Genomic DNA, 14,521 nt, shown 5'->3' with positions numbered 1-14,521 from the left:
ACGGGACTCACAGCCCAAAAGCTGCACCCCAGTCGCAGGTGACACAGAGATCCATCCATATGGCTGCAGGCTCTGCACTGCTGACAATAACTCAGCATGTGTCACAGAAAGGAGCCGGGGATCACGTGGCCCAGTTCTTGGAAAGCCTTTGGGAAAGAGACAAAGCAAATTCAGAGCCAACGTGCCAACCGCATAAGAGGGTTTTCTGCCAACGTGGAGGGGGGGGTGTCAATAAGCCTGACTGCAACAGTGCCTCAAGTAGAGGTGACTGTGACTAGTTCCATCAGGCTGCTGAAGTGGGGCCTCAGGCAGTCTGCCCCAGTTCAGCCCCTTCTCCTCCTGCCTGTCCCAGCTAGCCTGATTCACCTCAAGAAAACAACTCATGGGAAACTGGCCACAGCAGGATTCAGTGGCAACAGAAGCATTTTTAATGCTATAAAAGGCTGTCTACCAGGCAGAAGCCTCAAACCAACAGCGAGCTCCAGGGCAAGATCACTGCCTACCTTGCATGGGTGTGGATCCACTCCATACGTCTCCAAGGTCTGGGCTTTCCTTAAAAAGTTCAATTCAGAAGTAGCTGGAGTCTGCCCACTGGAAAACAAGGGGACAAGAACAGCCATCAGTTCCAACCGATACTTTTGCATTTTTTGTTAATTGTTGGAGGAGGGGAGTTTATTGGAGAATTCCTTTCTCTCCAATTTCCACTCTGCAGCTAACAAGGAAGAATAAAGACAAAGACTCAACACAAGAGAGTCACCTGAGCTCAACCTTGTGAATCTCGGCGATTTTTCTTTCCAGCTTTTCAGAGTGCTTAGGGAAAAACTGGAACTTGGAGCTGTAACCCTCTGGGTGCTTTCCAGGGTCATAGTCACCAATCTCCGCTAAAGGGAGGGGGAGAGAGGCAGAAAAGAGAAACTTATTATTTGGCAGCTGATAAGGTGTAGCCAAATCTTGGAGCATCTAGCCCAGGATAGAAAAGTACAACATTCAGTGGCTCTCCAAGGCCCATAGTAAGGGGGACATGTCCAGCACAGCATAGATGGCAACAGTGGTCCAATCCCTGCTCTGGATCTCTATTCAATTTAACTGTCATTAAGCTTTTCCATAAAATGGACAGCAATGAAAGCAGCTCATGAGATAGAAAACAGAAGCAGCAGCACCTACATCAACTTTAGTGTTGACCTTTACGCATCAGGAAAAGTGGTATAAACATCTTTTAAATAAAATAAAATAAATTTGCATTTTCAACAAAACAGCAACTCCATATCAAGTAACTGAAAAACACAATATCCTCCCCAAGTTAAAAGGGTCTGCCTAGATCGTAACGTGCAACCCAGCATCAGCCTGGTCCAAGCGTTTTCACAAACTAAGGAGCAGAGACCAGTTTTGCAGGACTCTCTACACCACCCAGACTGCTTTCTACCCCCATCCCATTTCTCTCACCTGGGCCAGTTCTCAGATGCTTAGGCCCAAATCCTAACCAACTTTCCAGCACTGACCTAGCTCTGCCGATGGGGCATGTGCTGCATCCTGCAGCTGGGGGGCAGTCACGGTGGCCTCCTCAAGGTAAAGGACTGTTTGTGCCCTTACCTCAGAGCTGTATTGTCCTTACCTCGCTGCTGGAAAGTTGGTTAGGATTGTGCCCTTAATCAATTATCTCCCCCCCTCCCACACACATCTCAACTGACTGGGACATCATCATCACCCTCTGTGTGATGGAAACCCAAGATCTCTTGCTCCCCCTCCTGCGCCCTCAGGGCACAGCTGCAAAGACCATTTGGAAGCAGGATTCCCCCGCCCCCCCCTCACACACACACACACACACACACACACACACACACACGCAAGCGCGCAGAGGCAGGGGGGGCGACACTCCTACACACGGCATCGTGATCAGTTGGAAGCAAAATTATATCATCAGCAAGTATCACAGAAAGCAAATGTGCTTGTCAAGAGACATTATTACCTTGAAGGATATAAGCAGCCAACAGAGCGGCATCCGACGTCTTGCAGAGAAGGCGGCCGTGATAGAGATCTCTTTTGATCTGCAAGAAGACAAGATACCTGAGGGGAGAGAGCCACAACAAGCCGGAAGTTAGTAGCGTTCGCGACAGCCAAGCCACAGGATTCAAGCAGGGGGCTTCTGCTTGGCAACACACCCTATCTGTTAACCGGAAACTTGGGGTGGTCTCATTTTGCCATGAGACCAGCGCTGGTCATCCTCTGGGGCGGAGGCTGACCCCATGGTGTTATGATGAACAGCGAGAGCTGTTCACACAGGTCACACTAGTGTCAGTGTCAGGAGAGGGGACCGGGCCTGCTGGACCCCTTCTCTCTCTCTCTCTCTGAGCGCCTGCCCGCCACCTGACATTGTTTGCACTGGAGCTGGAAGCTCTCATCAATGAACCACTATTCTCACAATGAATTAATTTAATGGCAGATGAAACTGTGGAGCATTAATTTGGCTCTAATCTTAGTTCTGCTCTAGTGAGTCAGCATACAATGGAATTTCCTCCTTATTTGAAGCATTTCCACCGGCTTCCCAGAAAATAAGCACTTTGTGTCTTTTGTAGCGAGAAACTATCCATTAAAGAACACGGCATCTGAACTGGGATCCCATCACATTTTCCTGAACTGCAGATTTCACCCAGTAATGGGAAGAGGCAAAGAAGACAAAAAAACCCTGAACTTAACTGCTGCAGTTCCTTCCCCTTTCTTATTTGTTCCCTCCTCCGACCCTCCAACCCAGAAGAAGAAAGTTAAGCATGAATTAACTTGATGATGAGAAAGCTAAAATTAGATGTGTCCCCATTTAAAAATCATCAGTCTTGGAGAAACAGAAATGGCTGGCTTGCAAGGATGAAGAAAATAATCCGTTCGCTCCCTCCTGCAGGAGAGAGATATGCCAAGTGGCAGCAAAGCCACCAGGACAGATGCTCGTGATCTGGGAACTTGGACCCCCCCTTCTGTGACACGGTGCCTTCCTGGATACATTTCTAGATGGGATTTCAACTCGCCTTTGTGTCTCTGATGACTGCCAAGGCCCTGGCCATGGTTTGCCTCTGGTCAGCAGCCCGCCTGTGGAGGCTGCTACTGGCCACGTCACATTCAAATGGAGACATTTGCTGGGACAAGAATTTTGAGCAAAATCTGCAAGTCAAATAAGGGGGCTGCAAAAAGGAGGCATCAGTCTGGGATCTGTGCCCAGGATTACTGTGGAGGTGGAGGAGGGCCTCCAAAAAAACCAGGAGGGGGGGCGGCCAAGGCTCAGGCCAAAAGCCCCTGCTTGGCATGCGGAAGACCCTGCCTCTCCAGGTAGGACAGACAGCTACTGACAGAGAGTATGTGGCCATTACTGGCCTCGTTGGACCAAGGCGTCAGGCAACTGCCTGGGAGCACAACTAAGCCAGGGGCTGCTTTTCAGTATACTGGGACAGGACGCACACTCATCACGAGTTTTTGACAGAGGCTTCTTTCTTCTGGGGATTATGGACCATGTGAAGGGCTTTTGCCTCTGGAGGCAGCTGCTGGAGGGTCCTGCTGAGAGAGGGAAGTCTGGAGGGCAGAGCAAAAGAGGAGGGCTACAGCTTGCTCCCCGCCTGCCCCTCCCATCCACCAGCAAGGACTGGCTCTTTATTTGCTTTACCCCTTTTCAAATATTCCCCACCTGATGCTTTTGAAACAGACCAGGACACACAACTGAATGAAGAAAGCCAAGAGACACGCAGGGAGTCAACTTCAACACAGCTCCATGGTAGACAGAAGCGTAACAGCTGCAGCTTTCCTCACTATTCATTGCAGCTTCTGCTTCATAATGGTGAGGGAAACTGCAGCTATGGAGTTCTGATCCCCCCCCCCCCGAGAGCCTGACAAACTTCAGCTCAGGAGGCTATTTCCTGCAAAGTCTTTGGGGCACATCAAGCAATTCTGCCAGTGGAGGCTGGCCAGGCCAGGTGAGGAAGTGGGTGCAGCAGGCTCTGGAGATAAGCTCTGCTCCTGCAGCTCAGGTCTGTGGATAACGCTGCTGAAAGCAGAAAGGTGCCAGAGCAAAGCCAGCCTCCCTCCAGAAGGGCTGCCAGAATACAAAGCCCCGCAAAGGGCTTTCGGGACTTTTTGGCCCATATTCAGCACTGATTCCGTTTTCATGCATGGAGACGTTCTTCTTCCATACGCTTTGCTTCTTATTCTCCCAGACCCAGCAAAGCAACTTCCCCCAGAATCAGCGAGGCAAGCAAAGCCAACCTTCTGAAAAGCTTTCAGGGACCCTCCCCCCTCTCCCCCCACTCCCTGGCCCTTATCAGGATGGCCAGCCTAGGGATGGAGGGACAAGAAGCAGCCTTACCGAGTGATTTCTTCCTTCAGAGCAGCAGGGTCGGTCGGGTAGAACTTCACACGGAAGCACATGGTGAATGGAGGCTGTGCTGCAGGAGGAAAGCGACAGCAATTTGTTGGCTGAGGGATCCAAAGGCACCCCCTGCCGGCACACCAACCAACGAGCATGCCCAGGACACGTCCTGCCCAGCGGCCTCCTCAGATGCACACCCAGAAACACCTGGTTGGCAAACAGAGATCTGGCCCGCGTGCAGGGCAGTGCTTTGGATCAAAACAAAGATTGACTCGAGCACTGGACATTTGGAGGAGTCCCAAGGAAGGCCTTGCCTAAAACCAGGGGGGAATCTGACCAGAGGGGCTTGCCCAGTTTATGTTTGTTCCTACATTTTTCTCTAGCCTTCTGTTCTCCCATGAGGACAGCCACAGAAACTGGCAGCACCACTGCAGGAAGAGCAAGGCAACTTGGAACTGCACATGGACAGCCAAAGCAGACAGGTCTGTGTTCTTCTCCACCAGTAGGCCGAGCAGTTCCCTGACCAGTTGCTAGTGTCAGGGCCTCTGGTGCTTGCTCTCTCCTTCTTTGATGAGGCTTCTCATTCATCTGGCCTCCTGTGCTGTTATCTTTTCCTGCCTAAGTGGCCCCCAGGACCAGCTGCTTCTCTTGCTCTTATGCTGCAGCCTATAAAAATGCTTAACTTACCTCGCATCTGCTTCACTACAGACTTGGTGAACTCCAGCCAGTGCTGCAATCAGAACAGAGAGAGAGGCTTTGAAGAGGGAGGGGGCAAACCACCAGCCACAATGCCTTGGGTCCCCATGAGGGCTCACTCCTGGCCCAGGTGGCTCCACCAGGGTCAAGACGGGAGAGGTGCTAGCAGGTTCCTCCAAGAGAGGGTGGCTGGGTCATCTTAATGCACAGTGGCCTTGGGGGCCTGGGAATCCCTCCAGAAGAATAGCAGGAGAGGAGGGAGTGCGTCAATCCACTCAAGAGGACAATTCTGAGTGGCTGAGCAGGGTAGGAGAAACACAGGTCCTTCCCCACCCTTCTCATGGCCAAGAGACTCCTAGAGGAGAGCACTGCTTAGCAGCTGCTGCTGCAGAATCGCAGACCCTACCCCCAGGAGAGGCGAGCCTCTGGCTGCACAAGTGGCTTCCAGGGCCCTCCAGCAGACAAGTCCTTGGGGCTGCTGCAGAAGGTCTCCCGTTTGGCCCAGCTGGTGCTTCCTGGTTGTGGAGTATCCAGGCGACCTTCCCAGCAGCTGCACCAAACTTCCCAGCACCCCAACCACCCCACGGGATCTTTAGAGAGGCTCGTGGAAAGCGCACACCACCCATGCAGCTTGCCAGGCTGGAAGGGAGAAGCCCTCCTTGGTCTGCTGCTTCTGGCTGCCCCCTCCACAAGACTCCACTGCCAGGGACAGGGGAGGGGGGCTTCCCAAGGGACAGAGGGGTCTGGCCAGTTTCAGCAAGGTGCCAAAACAGCTGCCTTCTTAGAGGTGCCATGAGAGGAAATGAGGCAAACTTTGCCAGTTTGGGCACCAGTCATGGGAGTTGCTTAGTTCAGGTTGCCGGGCAGTTCCTGTGCCACTCTGGATGAGATCCTTCACATTTTGGATTCTGCTGGAGTTGGGGCAAGGCTGGGGAGGTGTCAAACAGATGCCCAGTCTGAGGGAACCAGTGCAGACAAGGAGGACCACACAGGCTCTTTCAACGGGACCAGCTCTCTGCAGCCGCCACCATCTAGCCAACACAGCTACTGCGGTGGGCAGGAGAACTCATGTCAGGGCTGGGGGTGCATCATGCATTCCCTTTCCAATGAAGCACCAGCCCTCGCCAGTAGCTGAATAGGAGACCCCCTGGAAGCCCGGAGGGTGAGACTGGAACGCCCAAGCTCTAAGTCCTTTCTTGTGCTTCTGCTGCCCACGAGGCAGAACAAGGAGCCTGGCAGTCCACAGAAGCTGCCACGCTGCCTTGGCCTTGGAGAGGCCTCACTCCTGGGTTCCCTCAGAGAAAGAAGCTCATTCACTGGGACTCACCCTCTGCTTGTCCGGATCAACAAAGCGGATTCCAAAGTAATCTTTCTCCAGGAGGTTCAGGTGGTGGCAGAGAAGGTCGAAGAGATACTGCCCTTTGGCGTCTCTCTGCAAGACAACAGAACCATGTCTGTTAAGAGGTGGAGAAACCAGACAATGTCTCCCGCAGCTGGTTGCACGCTGACAGGGCACAGCCGCCCAAGGCAGAGCTCTCCCAGTGGCGAAGTGGCCCCTGGGCCCTGGCACAGCATGGCACCCCATCCCTATCCAGTGTGGACGCAGCGCAATGACAGCCCCAACAGCACAGAAATCCTCCCACCGATGGGCAAGCCATAGACACCAGCAACTGTTACCCTGCACGTGCCCAATCTTGTCTGATCTCGGAAGCTAAGCAGGGTCAGTTAGTACTGGTTAGTACTTGGATGGGAGACCACCTGGGCATACCGGGTGCTATAGGCTTATACCATAGTCTTTCGAGACTGAAGGTTGCCAGTCATCAATGACAGAAAAACACTGTGCCGACATGGCTCGGTCCCAATCCACAGTTTGAGAAACACTGCCATAGGGAATAATGGGGAAGGGGAAAACAGCAGAAAATGGCATCTCCTCCCTCACCCACCACAGAGCAAAGGATTCAGGTGATGCTTGGCCACAATTCACAGCACCCCAACCCCAATGCCTGAGCCACTGCCAGGGAGACCCCAGCTCAGGCAGTGACCCAAAGCTCAGGAAGCCTAGGCCTGTCCCTCTCTGGTCTCTCAAACGAGAGCTCTGGGGACAGGAACCAGGGCGAACGGGCACCTGGAACATCCTGTGCACACGAGCTCTGCTTCCTCGCAAGATGCACGGCAAAAGGTTGTGGGCCCCCAACAGCCAAGGCTGCTGCCACCTCCTCAGCGCCCACCCAAAGACAGAACTCTCAGCCACTCTGTTTGCAACTCTGCATGCACAGAGCAGTGTAAGTCTGGCACCAGCAACTTGCTCTCCAGAGAGAGACAGCAGCCTGGGATGAGATCAGTGCGAAGAGGTCCAACAACAGCTGCTAATCAAACTGGTTATAAAGAACCTCCAGCTTCAAAGATAGTCTACCGGTTGCTGGGGGAGAGCTCTTGCCTGCGCCCCCTCCTTGTGCATGTGATCCAGCAAGACTCTTTCCACAACATTCACTGCCCTTCTGCACCCAAACTGCTGCAAACTATCCCTGCAAGAAAGGGATAGTTGAAGACTTCCAGCCCCGTGCTGACTTGCCAGTCCTACCCGGAGAGGCTGCTGGGGATTGAAGCTGAATGGAGTGATGAAGTCCTCTCTTTTCAGCAATGTGGACTGGGAGGGTCCTTCCTGCAAAAGGGTTCAAAGTGACCCAATAATGGTTCCGCAAAGAGACGGGCCATGTGCCCGGGGAAGCCTTAAGGTTTTGGTGAGGACTCATTTTCCAAGATCGCTGCTGCAGTGGCTGTACTAAATGTCACTGCATTTGAAAAGCACATTGCAGCTCCATCTGTAGACAGCAAGGCCAGGCTGCTGTTTCCCAGACAGGCCTGCTCACTCCACATCAGCGATCGCTGGCTGAGAGATGTGACCTTCTGCAAACAGCAAGAGAGCCTCCAAGCGCACAACAGGCAGCTTCGGCTACCAGAAGACATTTGGCGTGGGGGGGGGGGATTTCCAAGCATGCCTTCATCACCCTTCTGGACACCATCACAAACCTCCTGAATGCGAGCTGGGAGTCACACCTGAGTCACACCTCGCAGCTTCTGCTTCAAACCTGCAAGTCAGGCCTGTGGCACTGAAAGATGCCCAACCAAAGAATGCCAAAAGCAGCTCCCCCTCAGTGGGGACACCGGAGGCTCCGCTCAGCCAAGACCCCAACACCACAGCAGCAGCAAGCCCAAAGGGAGGTAAAGGCTGCTGCACTGCCCAGGACAAGTTGTGCCTTGCACAAGCGTCTCTTAACCTCCACCTCAGTGCTACTCCTTTCCGGAGGCTTCAGGGTGCCCCCTAGCTGACCCCCTCCTTGCTCGCTCCCACCTGTGCCTTAGCACAGCACAGAAACCCAGGCGAGGGGGCCACTCAGGACTTGGCCATACTGCCAACAGGGAGGGGGGCAGAGGTTTCTGCACGCCAGTCTCCACCACTGCCTGTTTTTTGCTGCAGAGGCGAGAAACTCATCAGCTTCTTGGGGGGGGGGGTACGCTGAGAAAGAGACTTCTCCTCCTATTCCCTTGGCCCATTTTCATCCCACCGCCTTGAGCCACAAATAGCCAGCTAAAATAGTCTACTGCAGTGGTTCTCACACATTTAGCACCAGGACCCACTTTTTAGAATGATAATTTGTCAGGACTCACCGGAAGTGATGTCATAACCGGAAGCCAAATTATCAAGCAGGAAAATTTTTAACAATCTGAGGCTGCAATCCTACCCACGCTTACCCAGGAGTAAGTCCCATTTACTATCAAAAGAATATACATAGTTGCTTGTTAAAAGAACAGGTCTGTAACATTTCCCCCAAAGCAGTCACATAGCATGGTAGCATCAAGTCTAATATGTTAAAATAAAATAATGAAATGAACCCACCTAGTGGGTCCCGACCCACAGTTTGAGAAACACTGGTCTACTGGCATCATGTCAAAAGGACCAAGAAAGGGGGCTGTGGCCCTGGCCAAGTCCCCTTCCTTAGCACGTAAACACAGTAAGACACGGCTCTCCGGACTTCACCAGCCAGGGCTCCAAACTACACCACACTCAGCACATCCTCAACTGTGTCCGGATAGCAGGGGCCATGACCATCCAGGCCAGCACCTGGGCCTACTCCCCACTTTTGACATGCCCCACTCAGCCCCTAGCACCTTCCTTTTACCTCTGCTGACGGGGGCTCTGAGGCAGCACCCACTGGTTCTCTAAGCACTTCTGATGCAGCCCCTCACCTGGGCCCAAAGACTCCCATCCACTGGGAGCGGTTAAATATTCCCAACAACCACCTATGCCGCTTCCTTGGGGCTCCCTCCTTTGGCCCCCTTTCTCAGGAGGTCAGGTGCAGCCTCACCTGCAGGGGAAGACTGAGGGGGTGCTTAGCAAAGCTGCTCTTGTTTCCTGTCACCCATTCGCATGCCACCCCCTTTCCCCAGCACCTCCTTGTTCTCTGTCTGGGTGGCCAGAAAGCCCCCTTCCAGTTGGAGCTGGTGGTAGACCTGGGGTCTTCTACCTGCTTCACAGAGGGAGATCGGGGTCTGTGAGCACAGCAGGTCTGTGTGCAGCAGAGAGATGTGGCCCAGGGCCAGGCTCCAAGCCTAAATCCCGAGGCCGGAAACATCTTAGGTATTTTGTGCTTTCCTTGTGAAGACTCTGGTCAGCCACGTGGTTGGCTTGGAAAGAACCACTGCTTGCTAGTGTGCACAGCAGCCGTCAGGCTCCCAGTTGCCCGCGCGCCAGAACATCACTTCAGCCCTGCCCAAGCAGCTCCTCTCTGCCACCCAGGTGAGTGGATCTTGCAAACAGATACAGAGCACATGGCAGGAGGCGGGGTCTGCTGCAGCCTCCCCAGGCCCACCGTCTGTGACACAGGGAGAAATTTGGCTGCCTGCCTGCCTGCCCCTTCCAAGCTCCAAACAGGCTGGAGGCTCAAATGCATAGAGGGCCAGCTATGGGCTCCGACGATGCCATCCATGCCCGTCCAGAAGCCAGAAGGTTGGGCTGGGTCTTTCCCACAGCATTCAAAAAACTAGCATTGTGTGGCCTGCAGGTAAACTGGACCGCAGAAATGCTCTAGGGAGAGAGCAGATTAATTTGCCCAGAAACAGAAGGAAGGTTCTGACAGGGAAAAGGGTAGAAAGGAAAGCTATACCCATTGGGGGACACACACCACTGTTCCAAGCCCCAGCTCTGCCAGGAGAGAGGGGAGTCAGATACAGAAGACTGGAAGACGTCACATGCACCCCTGGGAGCTTGCCTCCCCGGCTGACAGCTCATGTTCCACAGGCTTCTCTGTGGCTGTCCTCTCTCATCCACTGCGCAGCAGAGATCTGGAAAGGTTTGGAAAACGAGCCCTGCACTGGACTTGCAGTGCTTGGAGGCCCAGAACACTGAACAGCTTTTGACTGGTGTCCACATGGTGACTAGACCCAGGGGCAAAAGGTTGCCACCCAGACTGACAGCAACTGTCTGGCAGTCCTTTGGTGCAGTTCCAAGTTGCATGTATGCTCTTCTCCTGGGTCTCCCTCCATGCACTTCCTGCACAATCATGCTTTTAGGGAGTGTGGCCAGCACATGGGCAACACTCTGCATAGGCAGGCAGGCAGGCACGCATCTGTCATTGTACTGAAAACAACAACAAACATTGTCAAAACAACTTCAGCTGGGTGAAGGAGGGAGATGATATTGCGTTGCAGGCACCAACCAAGAGGCGTCATCCACAGCGTACAGATGACACAGACACTGCAGCTGTTAGACCGGCTCTGCTGGGGGCTTATTTCCCACTCCGCCTCCAGACTGGATTGTACAATGCCTTCTGCGCAGGAGTGCCCTTGGAAAGCACCCAGGCCTGTCAGCTGGTGCAGAGTGCAGCAGCCGGCCTGCCTCGGGGGACTGGTCCACTGGTCATGGTGTGCCAATACTGCCTCTGGTTGCCCTGGCTGCCAAAGCATCATCTCCAAGCTCCATTTGGGGAGAGGGTGACTTTTCCTTTAAAATGCTGAACAACTTGGGCCCAATGCACCAAGGGGGTTCTTTGGAGAGGTTTTCAGCATTCTTGGATCCCTCCAGATTAGGCTGTGAATCGCCACTTTGCTTCCACATGCACCCCTTTCCTGGGTGAGTAGCCCCTGATGGGCCTTGTGCAGCTCAGCAGCACACAATTTACGAATGATGAAGCCTTCAGATTATCTGGGGTGCTTTCCAAAAGAGCAGCTGGTGGAGCCCCGGCCAAGAGAAGAGCAGCACAACCCACAGAGAGCAGAGACCCAAATGTGGGAGCCGTCACTATTTTCATCCAAGAAAAATAACGTGGCATGTGAGACATCTCCACCACAAAAAGAACCAGGCCAGGCTGGAGGAGGAGGAGCCAACAGTGGACAAATAGACATGTCCCAGGAGCTCCTGGGAGACAGTTTGTTTTCCCCAAATACTGCAGGTCTGAAGAGGACCTGAAGATCTTTGTTAGGAGAGACAAGATCTTCATCGGTGCAGGTATCTGGGAAACTGAAAGCCCGACGGGGCGGGGGGGCTTCCTTCTCAGAGGAATCTAACCGTTTGTGACAGCATTGGGGGAGGTGCAGTGATCTGCAATCAAGCTGCTGGCTCTGTGCTGAGATGCCTTATGGAGGGGGGGGGAAAGCGTGAAGTGTAAAGTTTAAGCTGGAAATTTAAGATAAGCAAGTATTAATATTGTCCCCGGCTCTGACTGACTGATTTGGCTAAAAGCCCTGGATATATTGGAGGCGTTAATGAGAGACTTTTTAAGGAGGTTGAAAGTGCTCTTTTTCTCTGTCGTGGAATAAATTGGTGGTGGATTATAATTACAACTATAACTTGGGTGTGAACTAAAATCCAGAATTATTCTTGGACACAACTGGATATAAATATAATTCTCATTAGATTTGAAAGAGCTTTGTTTTCTCTGCACCAGAGACGGTGAGACTGTTTTCTTTCGTTTTGTTTTTCTCTCCGTTAACCGCACTGGACTGTTATCTGCAAGAGGTATGTAAGGAACGCGGATGGCAGAGTAGTAATGATGTGGTGGAAGTGAGGAGAATAATACGTTGCGAACATCTAGTGGACTAGAGATAAATTGCAAAATGGACTCTGTTCCAGAAATGTGGATACAGAAAATCTTGATTAATACGGAGAGATTGCTTGTTATGGAGCGACAACAGCTGAATTGGTCCTTGCAGATTCAAGCCAGTCTGGAGACTCTTTCCCAACAGATAAATGTCTGTAAGGAACAATTGGAAGATGCGAAGAAACAAGCAGAAGATAAACAAGGGAGTGAAAAAGCAGACAAGGAGGAAAATCAACAGGATGATCAACAGGACAAAGAAGAGGCACTGATGGAGATTAAGAAAGGTAAGATGGGCGGAGTAACAGGAGTGCACAAATCACAAAATTTGTTGGAACAAGAAGAAGAAAATATATCCCAGTTAACTGGAAGAATGAACACACCCTATATAAGAAAGTGTGGATTTATCAGATTCTGTTATAGAGATAAATTATTAAAGATATTACAGGAGAAAAAATGGAAAGTAAGAAAGAAAAAGAACCCTGAGGGGTAATCTGAGGGTTAAAGAAAATTGGAGGATTTATTCCACTAATAACAATGGTCCAAATTTATTTGAAGAAAAAAAAATACATATGAAATTGCTAAATATGAATTAGAATGTATTAAAATAAAAATATAGCTGAAATGTAAATGTGTGGAAGAATGGTTTTATATGTGGTTATTTTGGTAATTAGATTATTTTGTCTTAATATTAATGAGCAATTGAAGTTAGTTTACACTTGGTAGAAAGTGAATATTTAGAAACAGTATAGGGCATTAGGGAAAATTTATTGTATATTATATAAATAAATTGATAAATCAATAAGAGGTAGAAATAGATGAGTAAATAGATTAGGAGATATAGTATGATTAATTAGTAATGGTATATGGTATTTAGCACTCCTAATTGTATGTTATGCGTATGTTTGTATGTTTGTGTGTGTTAATAAAAAAATTAAATAAAGAAAAAGAACCAGGCTAGGCTTTGTTTGTTTGTCTGGCAAATTGAGACAAACCGTGGTTCTGAGACAGCTTTTGCTGCCTCTACACATGTGCCTTGGAGACAGCATGCAGCTCAACAGCAGCGCACCTGTTGTAGACTTCAAGGGGGCCAAAGATGCATCACTGAGGTGGGCTGGAAAAGATCCCAGGCCCCGCAGAGGGGTTGGAGTGGACCTGGGTTGGTCAGACTGGACCGGAAGAGGCAACAGCTTAGCTCATGCAGAAGGCAGCTTCCCGGGGGCCACAGCCTGGCAGCAGAGCACTGTGTGGCACCCAAAAGGTCCCAGGACTGAGCCCAGGCCTTCCCAGTGTGATGGCACTCCAGGTAGCAGGTGAAAACCTCCGATTGCTGCCAGTCAGTGAAGGTGAGACTGAATGCGATGGATCAACTCTGACTCAGCCAAAGGCAGCCCCCTGCATTCACACACTGTCAGGGTCCAGGGCACAGACTCGCCTCCTCGCAGGCAGCCAGGAAGCAGGATCTGGAATCAATGGAAGAAGCGTAACCAACTTGGGTGGCCATGCAAGGCACACAAGACGGGCTCAGCTGATAACGCTGCTGCAAGTTGGAGAACTGAATTGCTTTACTGACAGTAAATGCAACTCAAACCCCAAGCAGCCCCTGGAGCTAGAGGCTTTTCACTGGAAAGAGACGGGGCGGCTGGTCCCCCCCCTCCCCAACCCAGCCTCAGTCTGCTTCTGAGAGGGATTTGCAGCAGTTTGCAAGCACCCAGTACTGCAGAACTGTCTTTCCTCTGCAATCTCAACAGACAAAGAAAGTCAGCAAAAACTCCTGTCAAACAGCCTCTTGCAACCCAGAGAACTGGTTAGAGTCAACAGGCAAATGCTATCTCGTATTATGCACAGAACTGTTTCCTCTTTGATCTCCCTAACTTGAATTAATCATGTTTTAAATTAATAATTAAGGATACATCCTTCAGGGAATCATCTGCGCTGTCTATACAAATCACATCTCTTGCAAAAGAGAGCCACCCCTTCTAGACCACCAGGCGAAGAGGCCTGGTTAGGGGGTGACATAAAATGAGAGTCACATCCGTCTGACTTGGCCCAATCCTATCCTCAAGATATGGCAGCACATCTCCACGTTCACCAGAGCAGTGACAGCCCCACCGGCGCAGAAGTCTGCCCAGCAACAGATGAGCATTGGCCACTAGTGCAAGGCCAGCATAACCCAGTGGTACACCTCCACCAATGGCAGAGGCCACAAGGACAGAAGGAGGAGACCAGGGTGAGATGAGGAGGAGTCTGGTTGGTTGGCAATCTTCAGTCTCGAAAGACTATGGTATAAGCCTACAGCACCTGGTATTCCCAGGCGGTCTCCCATCCAAGTACTAACCAGGCCTGACCCTGCTTAGCTTCCGAGATCAGACGAGATCGGGCTGCA

The 14,521-nt window shown here is 51.5% G+C and overlaps 1 protein-coding gene across 3 annotated transcripts in view; it reads right to left on the bottom strand.

The window, feature by feature from the left end:
- FRMD5 (FERM domain containing 5) overlaps window positions 1-14,521 on the bottom strand; it is an 85,732-nt gene that overhangs the window by 19,073 nt on the left and 52,138 nt on the right. For 2 of the 3 annotated variants that reach the window (XM_066635562.1, XM_066635560.1), the window contains exons 2-7: window positions 6,369-6,473; window positions 5,033-5,075; window positions 4,343-4,421; window positions 1,967-2,064; window positions 758-881; window positions 504-591 (exon numbers count right to left, since the gene is read on the bottom strand). In XM_066635562.1, coding sequence (XP_066491659.1) covers window positions 504-591; window positions 758-881; window positions 1,967-2,064; window positions 4,343-4,421; window positions 5,033-5,075; window positions 6,369-6,473 — 537 coding nt within the window. The remainder of the gene's footprint in view (window positions 1-503; window positions 592-757; window positions 882-1,966; window positions 2,065-4,342; window positions 4,422-5,032; window positions 5,076-6,368; window positions 6,474-14,521) is intronic. The other variant, XM_066635561.1, reaches the window with a different exon arrangement.

This window comes from Tiliqua scincoides, chromosome 8 (assembly GCF_035046505.1).
Source record: "Tiliqua scincoides isolate rTilSci1 chromosome 8, rTilSci1.hap2, whole genome shotgun sequence".
NCBI lineage: Eukaryota > Metazoa > Chordata > Lepidosauria > Squamata > Scincidae > Tiliqua > Tiliqua scincoides.
Note: the sequence above shows the minus strand (reverse complement) of the source record. Positions and strands in the feature narration are given on the sequence as shown.